Raw genomic sequence first — 17,201 nt, 5'->3', positions numbered from 1 at the left:
AAATTCAAATGCATTTGAGTTATTGGCACAGAAAGGGTTAACTTAAAGGTACTAGCCCACATTTGCAAACCAACGAAAATCAAAACTGCATAAAACAGGTCCAATATGACTTCAAGTACAAGTTATAACAGCAACATACCTCACCTGTCGCTCTTTGTCTATACCATTCGATAAAAGACAGAAAATCATCGTTTTAAAATCAATTTTCAAACCGGGTCAACCCGACCCAAAATCGAATTACGAGCGCGGGCTATAGCTACGTATATTGTACATGTAACACGTACGTGGACCGGAGCTAGCGAGCGTTATACGCATGCATACGGATTACGGTGCATTTTCATTTATTTTTATGAAAGTAATGGACTAATTGGAACGAAATTTTGCACAGGTGTTACTGCAATCATACCCAAACTCCATGCTAACTATGAGACCAATTGCTGCAGGTTTACAAATGTGGGCTAATACCTTTAAAATCATAATTTTACATCTAATTCATCAGCTGTGATTCAACGAAACATCTATGGTTGAATAATGTGATAATTTTCAGTAAAATTTTGGTAGCAATTCCTGATGGCATGGTTTTGATACAACTGCTGAACTCATACTATGCTCAAAATACTCAAAATATGCTTAAGACTGCATGCAAATCATGAGTGTTTTAACACTTACAAAATAAATAATTTGTAATCATGTTTTGGCAAAGCATTTCTGATAATGCTTAGAATTACAGGGTAAAGTCACTGAATAAATCTCCTCACCAACCATACTGCATTCCATTCAAGAGCTGTCATAACAACTCCACAACCATGTTGTTCAAACACAAAACTTGCACTATGCTTACTGCAAGAATGTGTAGTTTGTTTATAGACACATAGTTGGCAGATGTTCCTATGAAGTTAAGCTGAACTCTCTCTTTCCACGATTAACGATTGTGCAAACTTGAAATGCATATCTAAAATTGAGCCAAACTTGGTTGAAAAGGATCTCAACACTGATTGGGCATATGTGTTTTGACAAACGCATTTGGGGGGGGGGGGGTGGCTGTTTGCTTTCAGACCTACCGATATCATTTGATAAAAATGAAATCTGCTTCTAACCAGCCTTAAAAAAAAATTTGCAAAAAATTATTCTTTAAAGTCTAAAATCTGTCTACATCACACAGGGCTCCACACTAACTATTTTCTCCATCAGCCAGTTCAGGCCACTAAAATCTGTAAATCTCAAATTCTGGTGGCCCGAAAAAGAAATGTAGAGGCCTGAAATACATGGAAACATAGCAATCCTTTGGAATCTGAAGTGCCCGATCGGACCACCAAAAGGTAATGTGTTTTGAAATTTGGTGGCCCGACATCAATTTTTAGTGGCCCAGGCCACCACTAATGTCGAACCCAGTCATATGAGAGTTGTAGAGTTGACAACTGCCCTTACCAGATCCATCCTCTCACTATCATCCAGAGTGTCATCTCCATTATCATCCATGTTCTCTTTCATGCCATCGCGGTTCGCAATCCACTCAGACCACTGGCGCCGGGTCGTGGGGCCGTACACCGTGGAGTCACTGTCGCTCGACGTCTTGCCGAAGTCGAGCGATCTGGTTGCGAGGTAGTCAACGTTGCTGCGCCGTGGGCGCTTGGTTCTGCAGCAGTTTTTGTAGTATTCTTCCTACACAGAAGAAAGAAGGTACAACCAACCCGACTGTGATCGTATCACCATTACCAAACTTCTTCCATGACTTGCCTTTTCAAAATTACATTCCACATTTTTCACTTTTTTTCTCAAAATCTACAGAAAGACAGCCCATGCCAGACAATGTTACCTACTCAAAATTTTGACTGGAGTTGGACTCCTCTAGGATATTTCACCGTATAGTTGCGAATAAATTTTTCTCTTCCTACTCTGGAAATGCAAGCTACTCTACTTTATGATACAGAATTTTGCTCTTTGTCATTCACAAGCAATATGAAGAATAACTTAATAATTACAGAAAGCTTACATCGTAATGCTTGGAAGAGACATAACAAGCATAATGAATTTCCTCTCTCCTGACCAAACTGTTGAACTGCCTGGCAAGGAGGTAGAAAGAAGGGGCATTTCTCTCAAAGGACAAAGCACAAACAGGGTCTTTCTCTGAGCGTATGTGTCAGCTGTGCACAGCATTTATGTGAACCACATCAGTCTGTGCTGAGACTTGCCAGATAATCTTTTCATATGACATTCTTGATCAATCCTTCATCTTAATCAAGCAGCCAGGAATATTTTCCTTGCACAGCAATGTCAAAGCAGCACAAACTACTACAATTGAATTAAACACAAATTGCATGTGAAATGGAATCAGATTCTCACATATATCAATTCTACATTCTAGAGAAAGTAACAAAAAGCAGAAAGGACAGATAACAGGACAGATAAGCTTCTTTTTTTCAGCCAAATTAACTTCCACTTTCAAATGAAATCAAAGCATTATCTACAATTAACTCAAAACTGATCCACAGCCCACTTAGACAAGTATTGGAAATATACTGAAATACTTATTGATATTTCTTTCATTCACCAATTTGAATACATGCTTCACTGAGCAACCTAAGCACAAAAAGCTGAAATACTGTGGACTTTAAGGTACACATACAATGCATTATTCCAAAATGAAAATGCTACTTACTTACTTGGTCCTTCTCCTTTCTGGTTTGGCCAAACCATCTCTCTACTAAGATTTTACAATCTGTCTAGTTTTATATCTATATTTATGTTTACCTGTCCAGAATGGCACAACTGCTTTTTTTCTATTCCTGATTACAAAGATCTCGACTAAAATTTAATTGGGTTGAGGGATGTTTAATGCAACTCATTAAATTAGTCATCTACATTACAAATTGAAGTCTGAAATGAAATATTTATTAGAGGAATAATTACCCTGAGTTTTGGATCCTTGAGAGACTGAAAGTATTTTTCCAGCTGTATAACACATGAAAAAAAGAAAAACAAAGAAATAAATAAAAGGCTTTTGGCTTCCTTCTTGGAGGGAGTACCGAAAGAAAAAAACAAATCATAAAATTAGCCAAACACAGAAAACACAGCATAACAGGTAATTGATTCACACTTTATTCAAGGCAGGTAACAGGACTTTTATAATATCTGTGTTATAATGTTAGTTTGAAGACCATTGTTAGTGCAATATGATGAATTTGAAAACAGGACAGAACATGAAAATTCATCCATATTTAAGGTTCTGGGAATTTAAAATTTAAGCTGCTTGTCTTTTGTGACAATTATGAGAATTTGTGAAAATTAATTAAAATCTATCATTTACTTGAGCTTACTGCTTAATGGAGCAACTAGAATTGAACTGTGGTTACTACACCCATTACAGAACAACCTTCAAAATTGAAGGTTGTCTTATCCAAGCAAGAACAAGAGTCTATATGTTGGACATGATAATTGTCAAACACAACTTTCAGTAATTCAAACTGTTAAGACATTAGTTTTATTCCCCAGGTATATGTAATTTTCTCGATACAAAGATTTAAAATGGTTTTAACAGAGTTGTCCTAAGCCACAAAACCCATGAAGTTTAGCTCCTTCATATTACATGTACAATAGTAAACCAACAATACAATAATGTGTAGGTTGTTATCACCACCAAGGTCAAAGGCAAATAACACAGGTTGCATACATCTATATCACTTGGCTATGGTGTCCCTTCATAATCTCATAATGCAAGGTACACAATGACTAATTTGTGTGAATACTCAATGACATACTTTAAAAAAGATGGCAACCACCATGGTAATGAGCTTGGGATTAGTAAATTGGAAGAGTCATGAACAATGCCGATATTCTCCTCTCTATAACAGAGTATGCCGATCCTAATGGAGTAGGTATTACATTGCCCAGCAAAATAAATAAAATAATAAAATTTTTAAGATGACCGATTAAACAGAAGAAACATGTTACCACCACCACTACAGACATGTTAAACAATATATGATGCATTCTTTAGTATTTATTTAAAAAAAAAAAGAAGAAGTTGATTGCCAACACTGTGATCTTCTCTTATCAAAATTTAACCTGTTACCCAACACTTTTTTTTAAATTTTAAACCAATGTGGATTATCAAAGCAAAGCTCCCTATCCCCCCCCCCCCCCCCCCAAAGGAAGAAATTATGGTACTTTCAAAATTGTACTGGTTGTACGAATGTCCACGCAGATATTCACATTGAACATTGCACACCAGTACTCTGGGCTCTAGCTGCACATTATTAACTTTTAGCAATCAGCTTCAATCATCTCATAGTACCTACATCCTGGTTTTGAGATCTGTATACTTTATATTGTTTTTTGATTATATGACTTGCAGCAATGTTTGATTTGACAGTTCACTGCTTTTACTATTAATAAACATGATGAATGCCAAACCCTTACCTTTGCCCAAGAAGTAAAACAAAGCAATACAAAACAAAACAAACAAAACACGGGCATTTGTAAGGGTTAGAAAGAATCTTCATTAAGAATGAACGGCATTGCTGATGCCTTTACTTTGTTTTGATAAACAAAATAAATGAAAGAAAGAAAAGAGAATCCACTTTGTGAAGTAAATAAAAATTTTGGAATGTAAGCACTGCATGACAACACAAAAGATACTGTGTGTTTGAGGCAAACAATATAAATAATGATTTCTAAAGAGTTGTTACTTAATTCGGAAATGCAGAAATCTGACAGCCACAGAGTAACCATGGTAACAAAACACCAAATTAAAAGTATCAAAGAAGTGAGATGAGATTTGTACTTTACTCTCTAACCTTGACGTACATTTATATGTAAACTACACTATAACCTTATACTAAAGTAGAAGTCCTAGCTTGTGATGTCAGAGCCAACCCTTAGCCAAACTACAACATACAATCCTTTTTGCATCACAAAATCTGAGATATTCTAGGTCCCATCTGGGCATTTCTGAGACAGAAGACCCATGAGGGCGGTAGACCACTTGCACCCATTATTGGCCACTGCAATGCTCCGAGCTGGCCACAGCCCAGGGGCACAGAAACACACACACTCTTTCTGTACAAGACAGAAACCTTTACAAGCTTAGCTTGTCCATGAGTACGACAAGCAGTTATTAGCCTGCTCTGGCCGAGGGAATTCTTTGAGGCTATTTATTAGAAGAATGCCCCGATATGAACGGTTCCACATCTCCTGATTATACAGCAGTGGCATGCTTTGTTAGTCCAGAGGTTAGCACAACAGTGGCAGTGACTGCAAATGCTGAGATGTGTACTAAAGACAGACACACTGTTAAGCCTCAGGGTAGTATTTTGATGAAAGTATCATTCTAGAGGAACTAGCTAACCTTTGCTGCAAATAAATGTGAAAAATTCCCATGTATTATCTTGGCCAAACTCCCTAAAACAAATAAAATATCAGTCAAACAAACCATAAACCTCACCAAATGGCACAATAGAAATATTCGTCATCAAGAAAATAATATGTTAGTGACATAGCTTAGTCCAGAGGTAATGATGCTGATATACGTCAGATGCACCCCTACCATGAGATGACATCTTTTGTGTGGAATATTGCAGGAAAAACAAAATCTGACAAATATCTTTTTCTGGTAGTGCCAAATCTATACCTGCACTTTATGTACATTCATATATGACATGTATCTCATGTACATACACATGTAATGGTTTTCCTGAAAGGTAGTATCTCAATATGAAACTGAGAGATTATGCAGTTGTTCTTACATTCCTATCTCTTTCTCAAACTAACAAAAGTTGACAGTCTGTCTTAGAATTTGATCAGAGTGACTTCATTCAGTACATGATAATATGTTAAGTATCTGTTTATCACAAATTGGGTGAATTTGAATTTTCAAGAAAGTAAAAAAGGAAAATATGACAGGGACAAAAAAATCCACAAAATTTTCATGAGTTGCTTTAAGGTTAACTTTCTTGCCACCTAATTTTCAAGTCTAGTCAGCGTGACTGCGTATCACACAAGCTAACATCATGCCCTTAGCTTGTGGCCACACGTGGGGGCGCTAGAGGCACTCTGGTGAAGCGAATGGCATTGTGGGTAAAGGCATTGTAGTGTGCTTACCAGTGTTCTGTCTATGGTGTGTAGGAAGTAGGAGACCGGCTTGCCTGTCCAGGACACTGACCCTCGTAGAGGCGAGAGCTCCACCACGTCCATAATGCTTCCTATATCTGTTTGATCACACCATCATTTATGGTTACATGCTTACATTCAATGATTTGATTTACATGCAAGATGCAACAATGTACTGTATGTCATTCTTTAACAGACTTCAAATATGCATATTAAATTGATTTAAATGATATCAAATTGAACTATTGTGGTCCTGTTCCTTAAAAAACACAGAAACACGCACAGAAAGCATTTATGATGAGGAATTCAGACGATGAACAAATACGAACATTTTCAAATTCAGTAATACACAAGCAGGTATAACATGTAATTTGAGGTAAATAAAAAAAAACAAAAAAACAAAAACAAAAACACTATAAAGTCTATGTGGCCACCAAAAATCTGTTGGGCACAAAAATTCCAAAGACTAAAAAAATAAAAACAAGAAGAATGAAACCAAAATATATATGTGGGTTGAGTGAATGCAGCAGCATTGTTACAACACATCAATGAAGTTTGAGAAAAGTTGGACAATTCATTCAAAGCTTATGAATTTTTAAAGTTTCAGTGCCTTCATCACTGAATGACGAGAGAACAACAGTTTGAGACGTCACTGCAGGTCAACAATGTAAAGAAAATTCAAAAGAGAATACACACATTTTAATTTTTCTAGCATAATAAAAGAGCACTTGACTAACCTTTTCCAGAAAAACAGGGGGGGGGGGGGATAATACTGTACGAGCTGAAATTTTCGCGTACAGATATTTTCGCGTGTTGTTAATTTCGCGGTTGCGAGGGTCTAACTGAACTTAGTTATTTGCACGTTGTTATTTTCGCGATTCAAAGGCGATTCGCGAAATTCACGAAAATAAAACCACCGCGAAAATTTCAGCTCGTACAGTATTACCCTTAACGTGTGTTGATATTCAAAACTTTTGAACAGATCGTCCAGTTTCTCCTGAACTTCACTGATGTGTTCGACAATATTGCTGCATTCATTCAATCCACATAATTTGGGTATCAGTCCTCACACTATCTAGTGCTTCTTCATTGTCCTCCACTGCATCTTTATCATTTTTGTGGTTGGTTGCTTTCACTGCTTGTCTTCACACATAAAGAACGAGACTTTATATCAAATGTGCCACTTTAAGTATCCCTGAAGATGCACATGATCATAACACACTGCACAGGACATGGAAAAATAAGTTGAGGTATGACGATAGGAGAACTTGCCATCTACTTCAGTACCATGTGTATATCAAATTCCCGGCAACCAAGGTTGTTACAGTGTATATTCTTAGATTTTAAGTTGAAAATTCATACGCTTTGCCCACTAACTGCCCTATGTTCTCATAATGAATGTAACAATGACACAACATGAGTGGTTATTGCAACTGTTAAGTGTGCTTTTTTGCCACATCTTCGATACTCCATTGGCAGGACAAAAAACATACTTCAGTTGACGTCAATGTGAGTTATAACTCGCCAACTAGTGGCACAATCTTTGCTTTTTGACACACCACTATGCTTTCTCTCTGCAATTCAATTCAATTCAAATTTTATTTTCACTTTTTGACAAAACGTATGGCAGCTTACAATTCACTTTTTTTTTTCTATAAGAAAAGAGTAATTTAGATCATGCATTATGAGATGAGTGCACAATAACAGCAAATGTAATAAGGGGAAAATATCATAGTAATTCATCAAAGAAAATACAATGTAATGTAGGAAAAACTTACCACTAAGATTTCGGTCTGAGATGCGGAAGTTGAGAGGGCAGAAGGCTTTGGATGATACAATCTTTGCTCCTTCCTTCATGTTGGCAAATCTTTCTTTCAGCTGCAAACAAAACAGTCAGGACAAGAAGGTGAGCTATGCCAACATGACCACCTCAGAAATCTTTCGGAATCTGGTTCTATGGCAGCCAAATCCCTCAATGTATCTTCATAGTTTGTGTCACTTTTCTATCTGCCCTTGTTTTTTGTTTTTGTTTTTTCAAGTCCTTTCAATAGTGCAGACTTTGAAGATGGGTATTGACAATCAAGAAGGTACCATACATTGTATATGATGTCAAGTTGCACATTTATTGGAATCTTCACTGAAGTTTGCGGAAGTTAAGCGGTGTAATGGCTATAAGCACTTTGTGAATCAAACACAAATAAGAATTTTCCATATGAAGCTGCTATTTAAGATGAAAATCTGTATCCTAAAAGCAGCCTATACCCAAAAATGAAAGTGCAATATTTTAAGGGACTGTACAGTACTGGTTGAGGTGAGGATTCAGCTTGTAACGTTTTGCGAGATATTTAGAAACCACTTCTGACGAAGGACAGTCAACCTGCCCAAAACGTCAAGTTCCTCGGTTCTCCTAATTATTCTTATAACTAGACTTCTTGCTCTACTTTCACTAGCTGTGCACCTTTACTCAATGTTTCATTTCTCTTTCCTCTCTCTCTCTCTCTTACACTTTTGTCTGTTTCTACACTACTTATCTTTTCTTTTCTTTCTGTTCTGTTCTCTTCTTTCTTCTTTTCTTTTTATTTCTTCCTTCCATACAACCCAACGGTCCTTTTCAGGGCCACTAGCTTTAATTTACACATTTCTTTACAGGTATTTCTCTTGTCTTCTCTCCTCAGGTCTACACTTTAACCTTACTTTAATTTCTCATTTTTGCATTTCTCCCACAGGAACCTTTCAGGACTTAACTGTCATCTATTTCCTCTCCATTATTTTTTTTTTTTCTTCTCCGCAGCAGCATTTAATTCTAGGATCCACACTAGCTCCCTCTAATTTACGTCTTGAATTTCAATTTGTTCTTTTCTTCTTCTTTTCATTGCCCCCCCCTCTCTCTCTCTCTCTCTCTCCCTTCTCTCCGCATATTCTCACCTCTCCTCTACTTACCCCTCCTTATTTCTATTATTCGTCCTTTCTCCATTGATTCGCATTCCATAGCCACACTGTTCGCCGACTTCGTTCTCCTCTTGGTTTCATGAATCTTCACTGCTCTCCCCTATCTCCATGATTCTCCAACATTCAACTCCTTCCTCTTCCTCTTCCCTTCTATTTCATCTTTCCCCTTCTAACGATGTCCGAACATCTTACTTGATTCTCACACTATTCTTCCTTACCACTCTCTGTGTTCCTTTCTCTACTGTTTCCACTAGTGCAACTTCAACTTCCAGCCCATTACTGTCTCCCACTCTTCACTTTTTGCCCTCCTCCCAACCCCCATATGTCGCTTCCCTCTTCGTTTCTCCTCTTTCTAAGCTCTTCTTCCAAACAACGATCCGGTTAAGGACTACATACACATGGTGTCACCGCAAATCTTTCTTCCTAATTTAGAAACCACTCTATGAAATGTTAAAGAGCATGTAATTCTAAGGGGAATCAAAAGTTTATTGGATGAAAATCGGTTTTGAAAGAATGAGATATCTAAAAACAAGGAAAAACAAAGAGATCATAACAAAAGTCGTGGCCTGTCAATTTTATCAGGATCGCTTTTTTGGATATCTCAGAAATTTCAAGGCCAATTTCATCAAATAAACATTGCAACCTTCTTGAAATTACATGTTCTTTCATATCTCATAAGAGGTTTCTCATTATCTCACCCCCAAAAATATTATAAACCTGAATCCTCACCTCAACCAGTACTGTACAATCCCTTTAATACCTAACAAAAGAAGTTACTTCTTTCATTTTTGAAAATGAAAAGATATCAATTTCTCACCTGATGATCTACACGAGGGCCAAATGCAAAGTTGTTTACAAATATGACGCTGGGGGGAAATAAGCAAAGGAAACAAATGTCATCATTAAAATAAAATCAGCACAGCTTATTATAAATTTCATAACTTGGATGAGCTTAAAGGACAAGTTCACCTTCATAGACATGTGGGTTGAGTGAATGCAGCAATATTAGTAGAACACATCAGTGAGAGTTTGAGGAAAATCAGACAATCCGTTCAAAAGTTATGAATTTTTGAAGTTTCTGCTCAGTCATGGCTGGATGAAAAGACTAAGTAAGCTTGTGATGTCACATGAGTACAACTATATAAAGAAAGAATAAAGAAAATTCAACATATTTCAATTTTTCTCGCATAACAAAAGAACACTCGACTTCTCTCTTTCAGAAGGCAGGGGGTATAATATTACCCTTAACATACGTCAGTAGCAAGTCGAAGAAATGTGCACTTTATTCAAAAAGTAGAGTTTTGTGAAATTCTCTTTTTATTTTCCTTATATACAATGTAGTTGTACGCATGTGACATCATACACTGTAGTAGTCTTCTCATCCAGCCGTGACTTCGCAGATACTTAAAATATTCTTAACTTTTGAACTTATTGTCCGATTTTCCTCAAACTTTCACTGATGTGTTCTACTAATATTCCTGCATTTTCTCAATCCCAATGTATATGAAGGTGGACTTGTCCTTTAACATCAATATACTGTATAAGCTGTTATTTTCACTAGGGTTTAATTTAAATGAATTTCATGAATTATCACTGTTAGACCGTGAATCTAACAACACACACACACACACAAAAAAAAAAAAAATCTCGAACTGACAGACTTTAGTGTTCTTATGATAGCCTCGGTGTCAAAATCATGAAAGCATCTGGTGAAAATGTTTGTGACCTCCTAATTTTTGAAAATATCTGTACACGAAAAAAACAGCGTACACACTTACAATTTTGAATATACAGTTCTCAAAGCATATACTTCAAAATATATATTCATTTACGGACTTTGTTCAAATTCAATTTAACTGATGCTTCATGCAAAAATGCCTTGTTGCTAGCTATTACTAACCTACTCTGATATAAAATGCCAAGGATATGTCTTGTTCTCATTCATTTCATGTCAGCAAAGAAGAAATTTCGAGAACACTGGCGTATACATGCACGATGTAGTTTAATGACATGATCACTTCTGGCAAGCTAAACACACTGTTGTAACTTTTTTTTTAAAATCTTATTTTTAATATGATTCCTGACAACATAAGAAACTTTTTTTTAATTTTTTTTAATTTTTTTATTTTTTATTTTTTTTTATTTTTTTTTATTTTTTTGGGGGGGGATAAAAATCAATATATTAATCTGAACCAAGACATGATTGAAGAATGATCACTGATCATGCTAACTGTAACATGATCAGGCATAATTCTCAGACAGTGAGTTGGACAGAAATTTGGACTCACTTTGACGATGCAATCTTCTCCTTCATGGCGTCAGAGAGGAAGTCTCCATGCTCCAACAGGTAACTGCTGAACTCTTTGCCATACCACTTCATCCAGCGCTCATATTCCCGCTGCATGTCCTGTGGAAGTCATCAGGGAAGCATTCAGTGAGTGCTCAATGGAGAATATGTCACTTACGAGGGAAATCGTTGGACTTTTTAACCATATTCACTTGAACCGTGGCTGTTCTACGAAATTGTTAGGTTGATGTTGGACTGCTGGTATTGTGTTTTAGTTTATATTTTTCTTCTTCAGATGCATTCCACAGACAGTCAATGAGTGAGAGAGAAAGAGAGATAGAAGATGTAATAATAATAATAATAATAATAATAATAATAATAATAATAATAATAATAATAATAATAATAATAATAATAATAATAATAATAATAATAATAATAATAATAATAATGATAATAATATTATTATTATCATTATTATTATTATTATTATTATTATTATCATCATCATCATCATCATCATTATAATTATTATCATCATCATCATCATCATTATAATTATTATTATCAATATTATTATTATTATTATTAATATTATTAATATTTTTTTTCAAAAAATGTAGCACTTAATAACCTGCGTTTCTAAGCATTTTTAACCTGTTGAAGACAAGCCCTGAGTATACTCAGGCAGGTGTCTATTAGGGGAAATGCACATTGTTGCAAAATCAGCTCGTCTTCAATGGGTTAAGATACAAAGTTGTACAGTTTGATGGATAGACAGATAGAAAGAGAAAGTAAGAGAGATAGAATGACAGAAAGGGAAATGAATTAATGTACATAAATATACACACACACACACACTAACACACACCCTAACGGGACATGAAAGGAAAGATTTCTCTCCCAGTTGTCAGGGATGTGAAAGTACTTGCAGAAAAAAAAAATTAGAACAATCTGAAACTTATGGGAAAAAAAAAAGTCTGAAGTGCATTTAACTGTGAACATTTTCCAATGCATTCTAATAGCCAAAAAGTGGGCTTTGGGCAAAGTATGAAAATCTGATATTAGATTAAAACTCTGAACTCTCACATCCCTAATATGTGCAAATCGAAATTTGGGAAAGGGTGCCATACTTTAAACATGGAAATTCGAATTTATATCAAATCTGAAGGCAAAGAATCTTAGTTGTCTTGGCCAAGCAGGCGATTAGATTTGTAGCACCCTGCTCTATTCATCACATTCATCTGCCAGCAATCATTGGCATCACACAAGAACTATCAACAGGGAGAATTGCCGATACTGACATTAATCCATTTAATTCGATCAAAGCCAAAGACAAGACTATCATGCACACCAGTGATAGGCTGTAAAGACAGTGGTCTTGAGCAGACCAGCCGAGGACATGCGGGAGTTACCTTTGAATACTCTGCAGGTACATCCGCTTTCTCAATCCCATAGGCAAGCTTGCACTTTGTTGCTGCAGCCACTTGTAGAACCACATTGCCCACACCTACCATGAAAAATGGAAAGAAACAGGAAATAACACTGTGAGCTCGAGGGTGGGAATATAAACACATACATGTACAACATACATTTGTACCAACAGGACAGCAAAGAAAACACAGAAATCAAACAGACATTTCCCAAACTAAATGTTACTATGGTGATTGGTATGTCTCCACCATATCGCATTATTCTCCCAATATTGGTACAGTACATATTGCCAATGGAGACCACAATATACATTGTAACATGATTGGCAAATAATAATTGCCCTGTAATTGTACTAAAAATGTTCAAGACAGTAGTTAGAGCCACTGTATAAATAAATGGAAAATGGGCAAAATTTCATCATTTAACTTGACATTTGACATTGTGTCCCAAAACTTTCCCTACATAATCAGTATGACATGTATATTCAGTCATTTCCAAGATCTGGAGAAAATGGTGTAATTTCAGCATACATTTTGTAATATTGGATAATTCTAACATTTCAAGGTGACCTTTGACCCTTGACCTGATGACCCAAAACATCCAAAGAGATTCAATGTCAGGCAATACATGTACATTGTATGTGTACATTTTATGAAGATGCCTTGAGCTATTTTCGAGATATCGAGTAAAAAAAATAAATGAAATTTTAAGTTTCACTTAACTTTTTATCTCTGACCTTTGACCCCGTGGCCTAAACCTTTCCCTTGAGAATCTTTATTTGGTAAACACTATGTTTCTTTAAAATAAATTCAGGTATTGCAGAGAAAAGGGGGGAAGAAGTGAAATTTTAGCATTTGACCTTGACCTTAATCCTTAATCTTGAGCATTTGTGATCAAACATTGATAGGTACAGCTTCATCCCTCATACATGTACATGATATGCCAAGTTTCATTTGGATAGCCCAAAGGGTTCTATAGTTACATTGCCTCCAAGACTGACTACAGACGGATGGACAACCCAAAAAAATATCGCCTCCACTCTGGCATTTTGAAGCGGAAGCATAAAAATGCATTCATACCATGTACACTGTTCAATGGACACACATAAATAATATAAACATACAGCAGAAAACAAACACAAACAGAATTTAGACATGACACTATGCTTAGAGGCAGTGTTTGAAAAACTACTACTCCCCCACCACCCCACCCCCCCCCCCCACCCCCACAAGAAAAAAAAAATCAGGGGTAAATAAACATAAATGAGAAATTCCTTCACTGACTCATGAAGAGAATGCAAGACAGAACATGTTGCACAACAGTTTAGGGAAATATGAAAATGGAGATGCGTCATTACGGGACGGACACGTGTAGCAGTAACATGGAAATGAAACAAACATTAGTGAGTAGTCCCTTCCTGTTCTCGGGAATCAAAACTGCTTGCATTGATCACAGGTAGAACATGATGCTATTTCCATCTTTCCCTCCCCAACTTCCCACCCACAGCAATTACGTCACTGAAAGCACATGAGAAAAGCTTCTACCAGCAGGAGAAATCCCCCTTCACTCCCTTTTTATCTTCCCACGGAAAATTCAATCCATCAATGGTTACTGACTCTTTGTGACATCACAAACACCACACACAGCCGGAGGATCATGTGACACTCACCACTTCCAAGATCAATAAAGGAATCTTCCTCATTAATCTGGACGTGTTCCAACATCTGCATGACCAAGTCAAATGATGTCTCTCCGTACACCTGCGAATGAAAGAAAACTTCACCTTTGTACTTCCCCATGTATTTTAAAAAGGAACTATGCAATGCAAATGCTTGTTAACTTGTGTTGATTTATGATACCCTAGCATCATTTATGTGGCCAAATGAATGTCAGAGTATGTGACATATAATTCATAACTACTTTTTGTCTATTTCTTTTTTCAGATTACTTTGATACACACACACACACACAAAAAAAAAAAAAAAAAAAAAAAAAAAAAAACCCTTCCAAACCAAGATTCTTTCTTTGACAGTATCTGCCAATCATGGCTAAAGTACTAATATGATTAACGAAAGAAATTGGAATGTACCTTTCCATAGACTGAGAAAAAAAAGGCATATTTCCTTGTAATACCAATATGACTAAATAATAGACATTGCCTGAAAAATGCAAATTACACTAATTGTATGCCCAGTCTAATGGAAGATGCATTCATACATGTATGTAATTTGTTAATCACATTTGGTAGCACTTTACCAGTGATTGACAAATGATGTCATTGACAAAATCTTACTTCTGACAGTTTTTTTGTTTCGTTTTTATTGTGGGTGTAGTAAAGTAATCTGAAGAAAATAAGTAGAAAAATTACTATGAAATATAGGTCCATACTTTGGTATTCTCTAGGCCACATAAGTGATGATCAGGGTATTATGAATCAACATTATGCATTTGCACTGTAAAGCCCCTTTGAATGAGAATGAGTATCTACATTGTACAGCTTCCTTTCAATACTCATGCCTTCATAGATACAAATTTATGTACACACATATAGATGATAATCATAATACACATGTGTCTGATCCTAAATTTGTCTATCAATACCCATTCTTTTTTTCTTAATTTTTGCATTATAGGCTTTCATTATATTTCTGTTGACTCTCCACGAATAAGTTTGCATGTTTGATCAGTATTATCACGGACCTACTATGCATCGACATTCATTGCTTGTTAATTAATTCATGCACTGCATGTTTCTGTGAAAAGCGTCAAAATAACATTTTCATAATTCCTGCTTTGATCTCATCACCGCCGAAAGCCAGCTTGGATTAAAAACAAGACAGCGCTGTAAAAATCCGAAAACTACATGTACATGCAAAGAAGATAATAACTTTCTTACATTAAGACAAATGCATGTGCACTGCATATGCAGTTGTAGTGTATACTGGGAAATCATCGCTCAAGCAATTTCATTTGCAAAATACATGCTTTACAAGAGAAAGCAAATATTTTGGCAGATTGATTGCGATTTGTAATTTAATTTTTCCCATTTTTTTTACAGTAACAGTATAACGTAGGTCTTAACATTAAGCAACGTTACATGCATGTCCACAAGTGTCGACTTCAGTAACTGCCAATTTTGTGACATAAAATCTGTCATGTTTGGAGGTTTGCTGCTCACCATCAACGGTGTTTATTCAAAGGCATTTGAGTCTGAAAAGGCACCTCAGCCAAATATGACCAAAATGAGGGAAACATTCCTTGTCAGTGACAACGCACGATTACACAATCGTCATGGTCCAAACATTGAATGTACTCATTAAGATGAACATAATCAAGTGGCAGCGATGATGATGGGGTCAAAGAAAGACCTCTGTTCACAGTCCATGAGTGTACAGCAGTAAGATCATGGTATTATCATGAACACCACGGTAAAAATAACTACACCTTCTCATTAAAACATGATTCCCTTCATTCCAATTTTGTGGTTGTTGTAATTGACTTCTGTTTGCTAGCAATTTCTGCAAGATATATCTTTACTGATAAGTCAAACAATATTGACTTTGGCCAAGGAATTTTGAAAATGTTAAAGTTAATAATGAGCTTGATGATTTTACAGCGATGGGATGCGACCAACCTCTGGGGAGAAAGGCTCGTAGCAGTTGAGCTTGTCGGGGTCATCGATGGCATGGGCGTACACCTGCTGCATGATGTGTTTGAGAAGGCCCGGTGAGGCCCTCTTGGTGATAGTTGAGGTGCATGTTGTCCCCTTCCACTGGTGGACATCAAAAGGGGGCAGAATGTGCAGGTTTTCATTACTCTGGTCTATTACATAACATGTGTACACTACTGGGAATTTGATGTTTTGCCTTTTACATATGATGTGAAAGAAGGACTTTAAAGCCAGGCAAAAAGAAGAAGAAAAAAAAGGACCATTACTCATCATGGATGATAAGTGTAGAAGGAAGTGCTTTGTGACATTTCACTTATCACCAACTTACAAATATTAAAGATCTGTCTTGATTGCGGCACTACCTGGGGAACTCCCCTTCAATACATGACACATAAGCAATCAGATAGTCACAATGCATGGTTCATTCTTGCTGTTACATTAGGATCTGCCATCACGGCGAAGAGTACACATGGACTTGAGTCACATATAGATACTGCTATGACTGGGAATAGCAGACAGGTTTAACTCTTTTATATGCCACGTTCGCACACCTGACTCAAGTCGACGGCGTGCCAACTTCCCATATTCTGCTCAAATGCGCAGACCCGCTCAAACCGACTGATAGATAGCCAAATGCCACAGTACAGTGAAAGTGTTTCTCGCAATTCCATTCCTGTCACATGTAGCTTGCACCTTATGTGCTGATTGACTATCAAGTGGTGTTCCCTACTGGATTTGCAAGTAAATTCTTCA

General features: G+C 36.4%; 1 protein-coding gene across 1 annotated transcript in view; it reads right to left on the bottom strand.

Moving 5' to 3' along the window:
• LOC140236651 (uncharacterized) overlaps nucleotides 1–17,201 on the bottom strand; it is a 45,250-nt gene that overhangs the window by 13,677 nt on the left and 14,372 nt on the right. The window contains exons 5-13 of the mRNA XM_072316571.1: nucleotides 16,413–16,550; nucleotides 14,448–14,538; nucleotides 12,760–12,854; nucleotides 11,346–11,464; nucleotides 9,875–9,923; nucleotides 7,887–7,986; nucleotides 6,100–6,206; nucleotides 2,911–2,952; nucleotides 1,429–1,662 (exon numbers count right to left, since the gene is read on the bottom strand). Coding sequence (XP_072172672.1) covers nucleotides 1,429–1,662; nucleotides 2,911–2,952; nucleotides 6,100–6,206; nucleotides 7,887–7,986; nucleotides 9,875–9,923; nucleotides 11,346–11,464; nucleotides 12,760–12,854; nucleotides 14,448–14,538; nucleotides 16,413–16,550 — 975 coding nt within the window. The remainder of the gene's footprint in view (nucleotides 1–1,428; nucleotides 1,663–2,910; nucleotides 2,953–6,099; nucleotides 6,207–7,886; nucleotides 7,987–9,874; nucleotides 9,924–11,345; nucleotides 11,465–12,759; nucleotides 12,855–14,447; nucleotides 14,539–16,412; nucleotides 16,551–17,201) is intronic.

The sequence above is a fragment of the Diadema setosum genome, chromosome 13 (assembly GCF_964275005.1).
Source record: "Diadema setosum chromosome 13, eeDiaSeto1, whole genome shotgun sequence".
Lineage (NCBI taxonomy): Eukaryota > Metazoa > Echinodermata > Echinoidea > Diadematoida > Diadematidae > Diadema > Diadema setosum.
The sequence above is the reverse complement of the archived record's forward strand: the minus strand, read 5'-3'. Positions and strand labels throughout refer to the sequence as shown.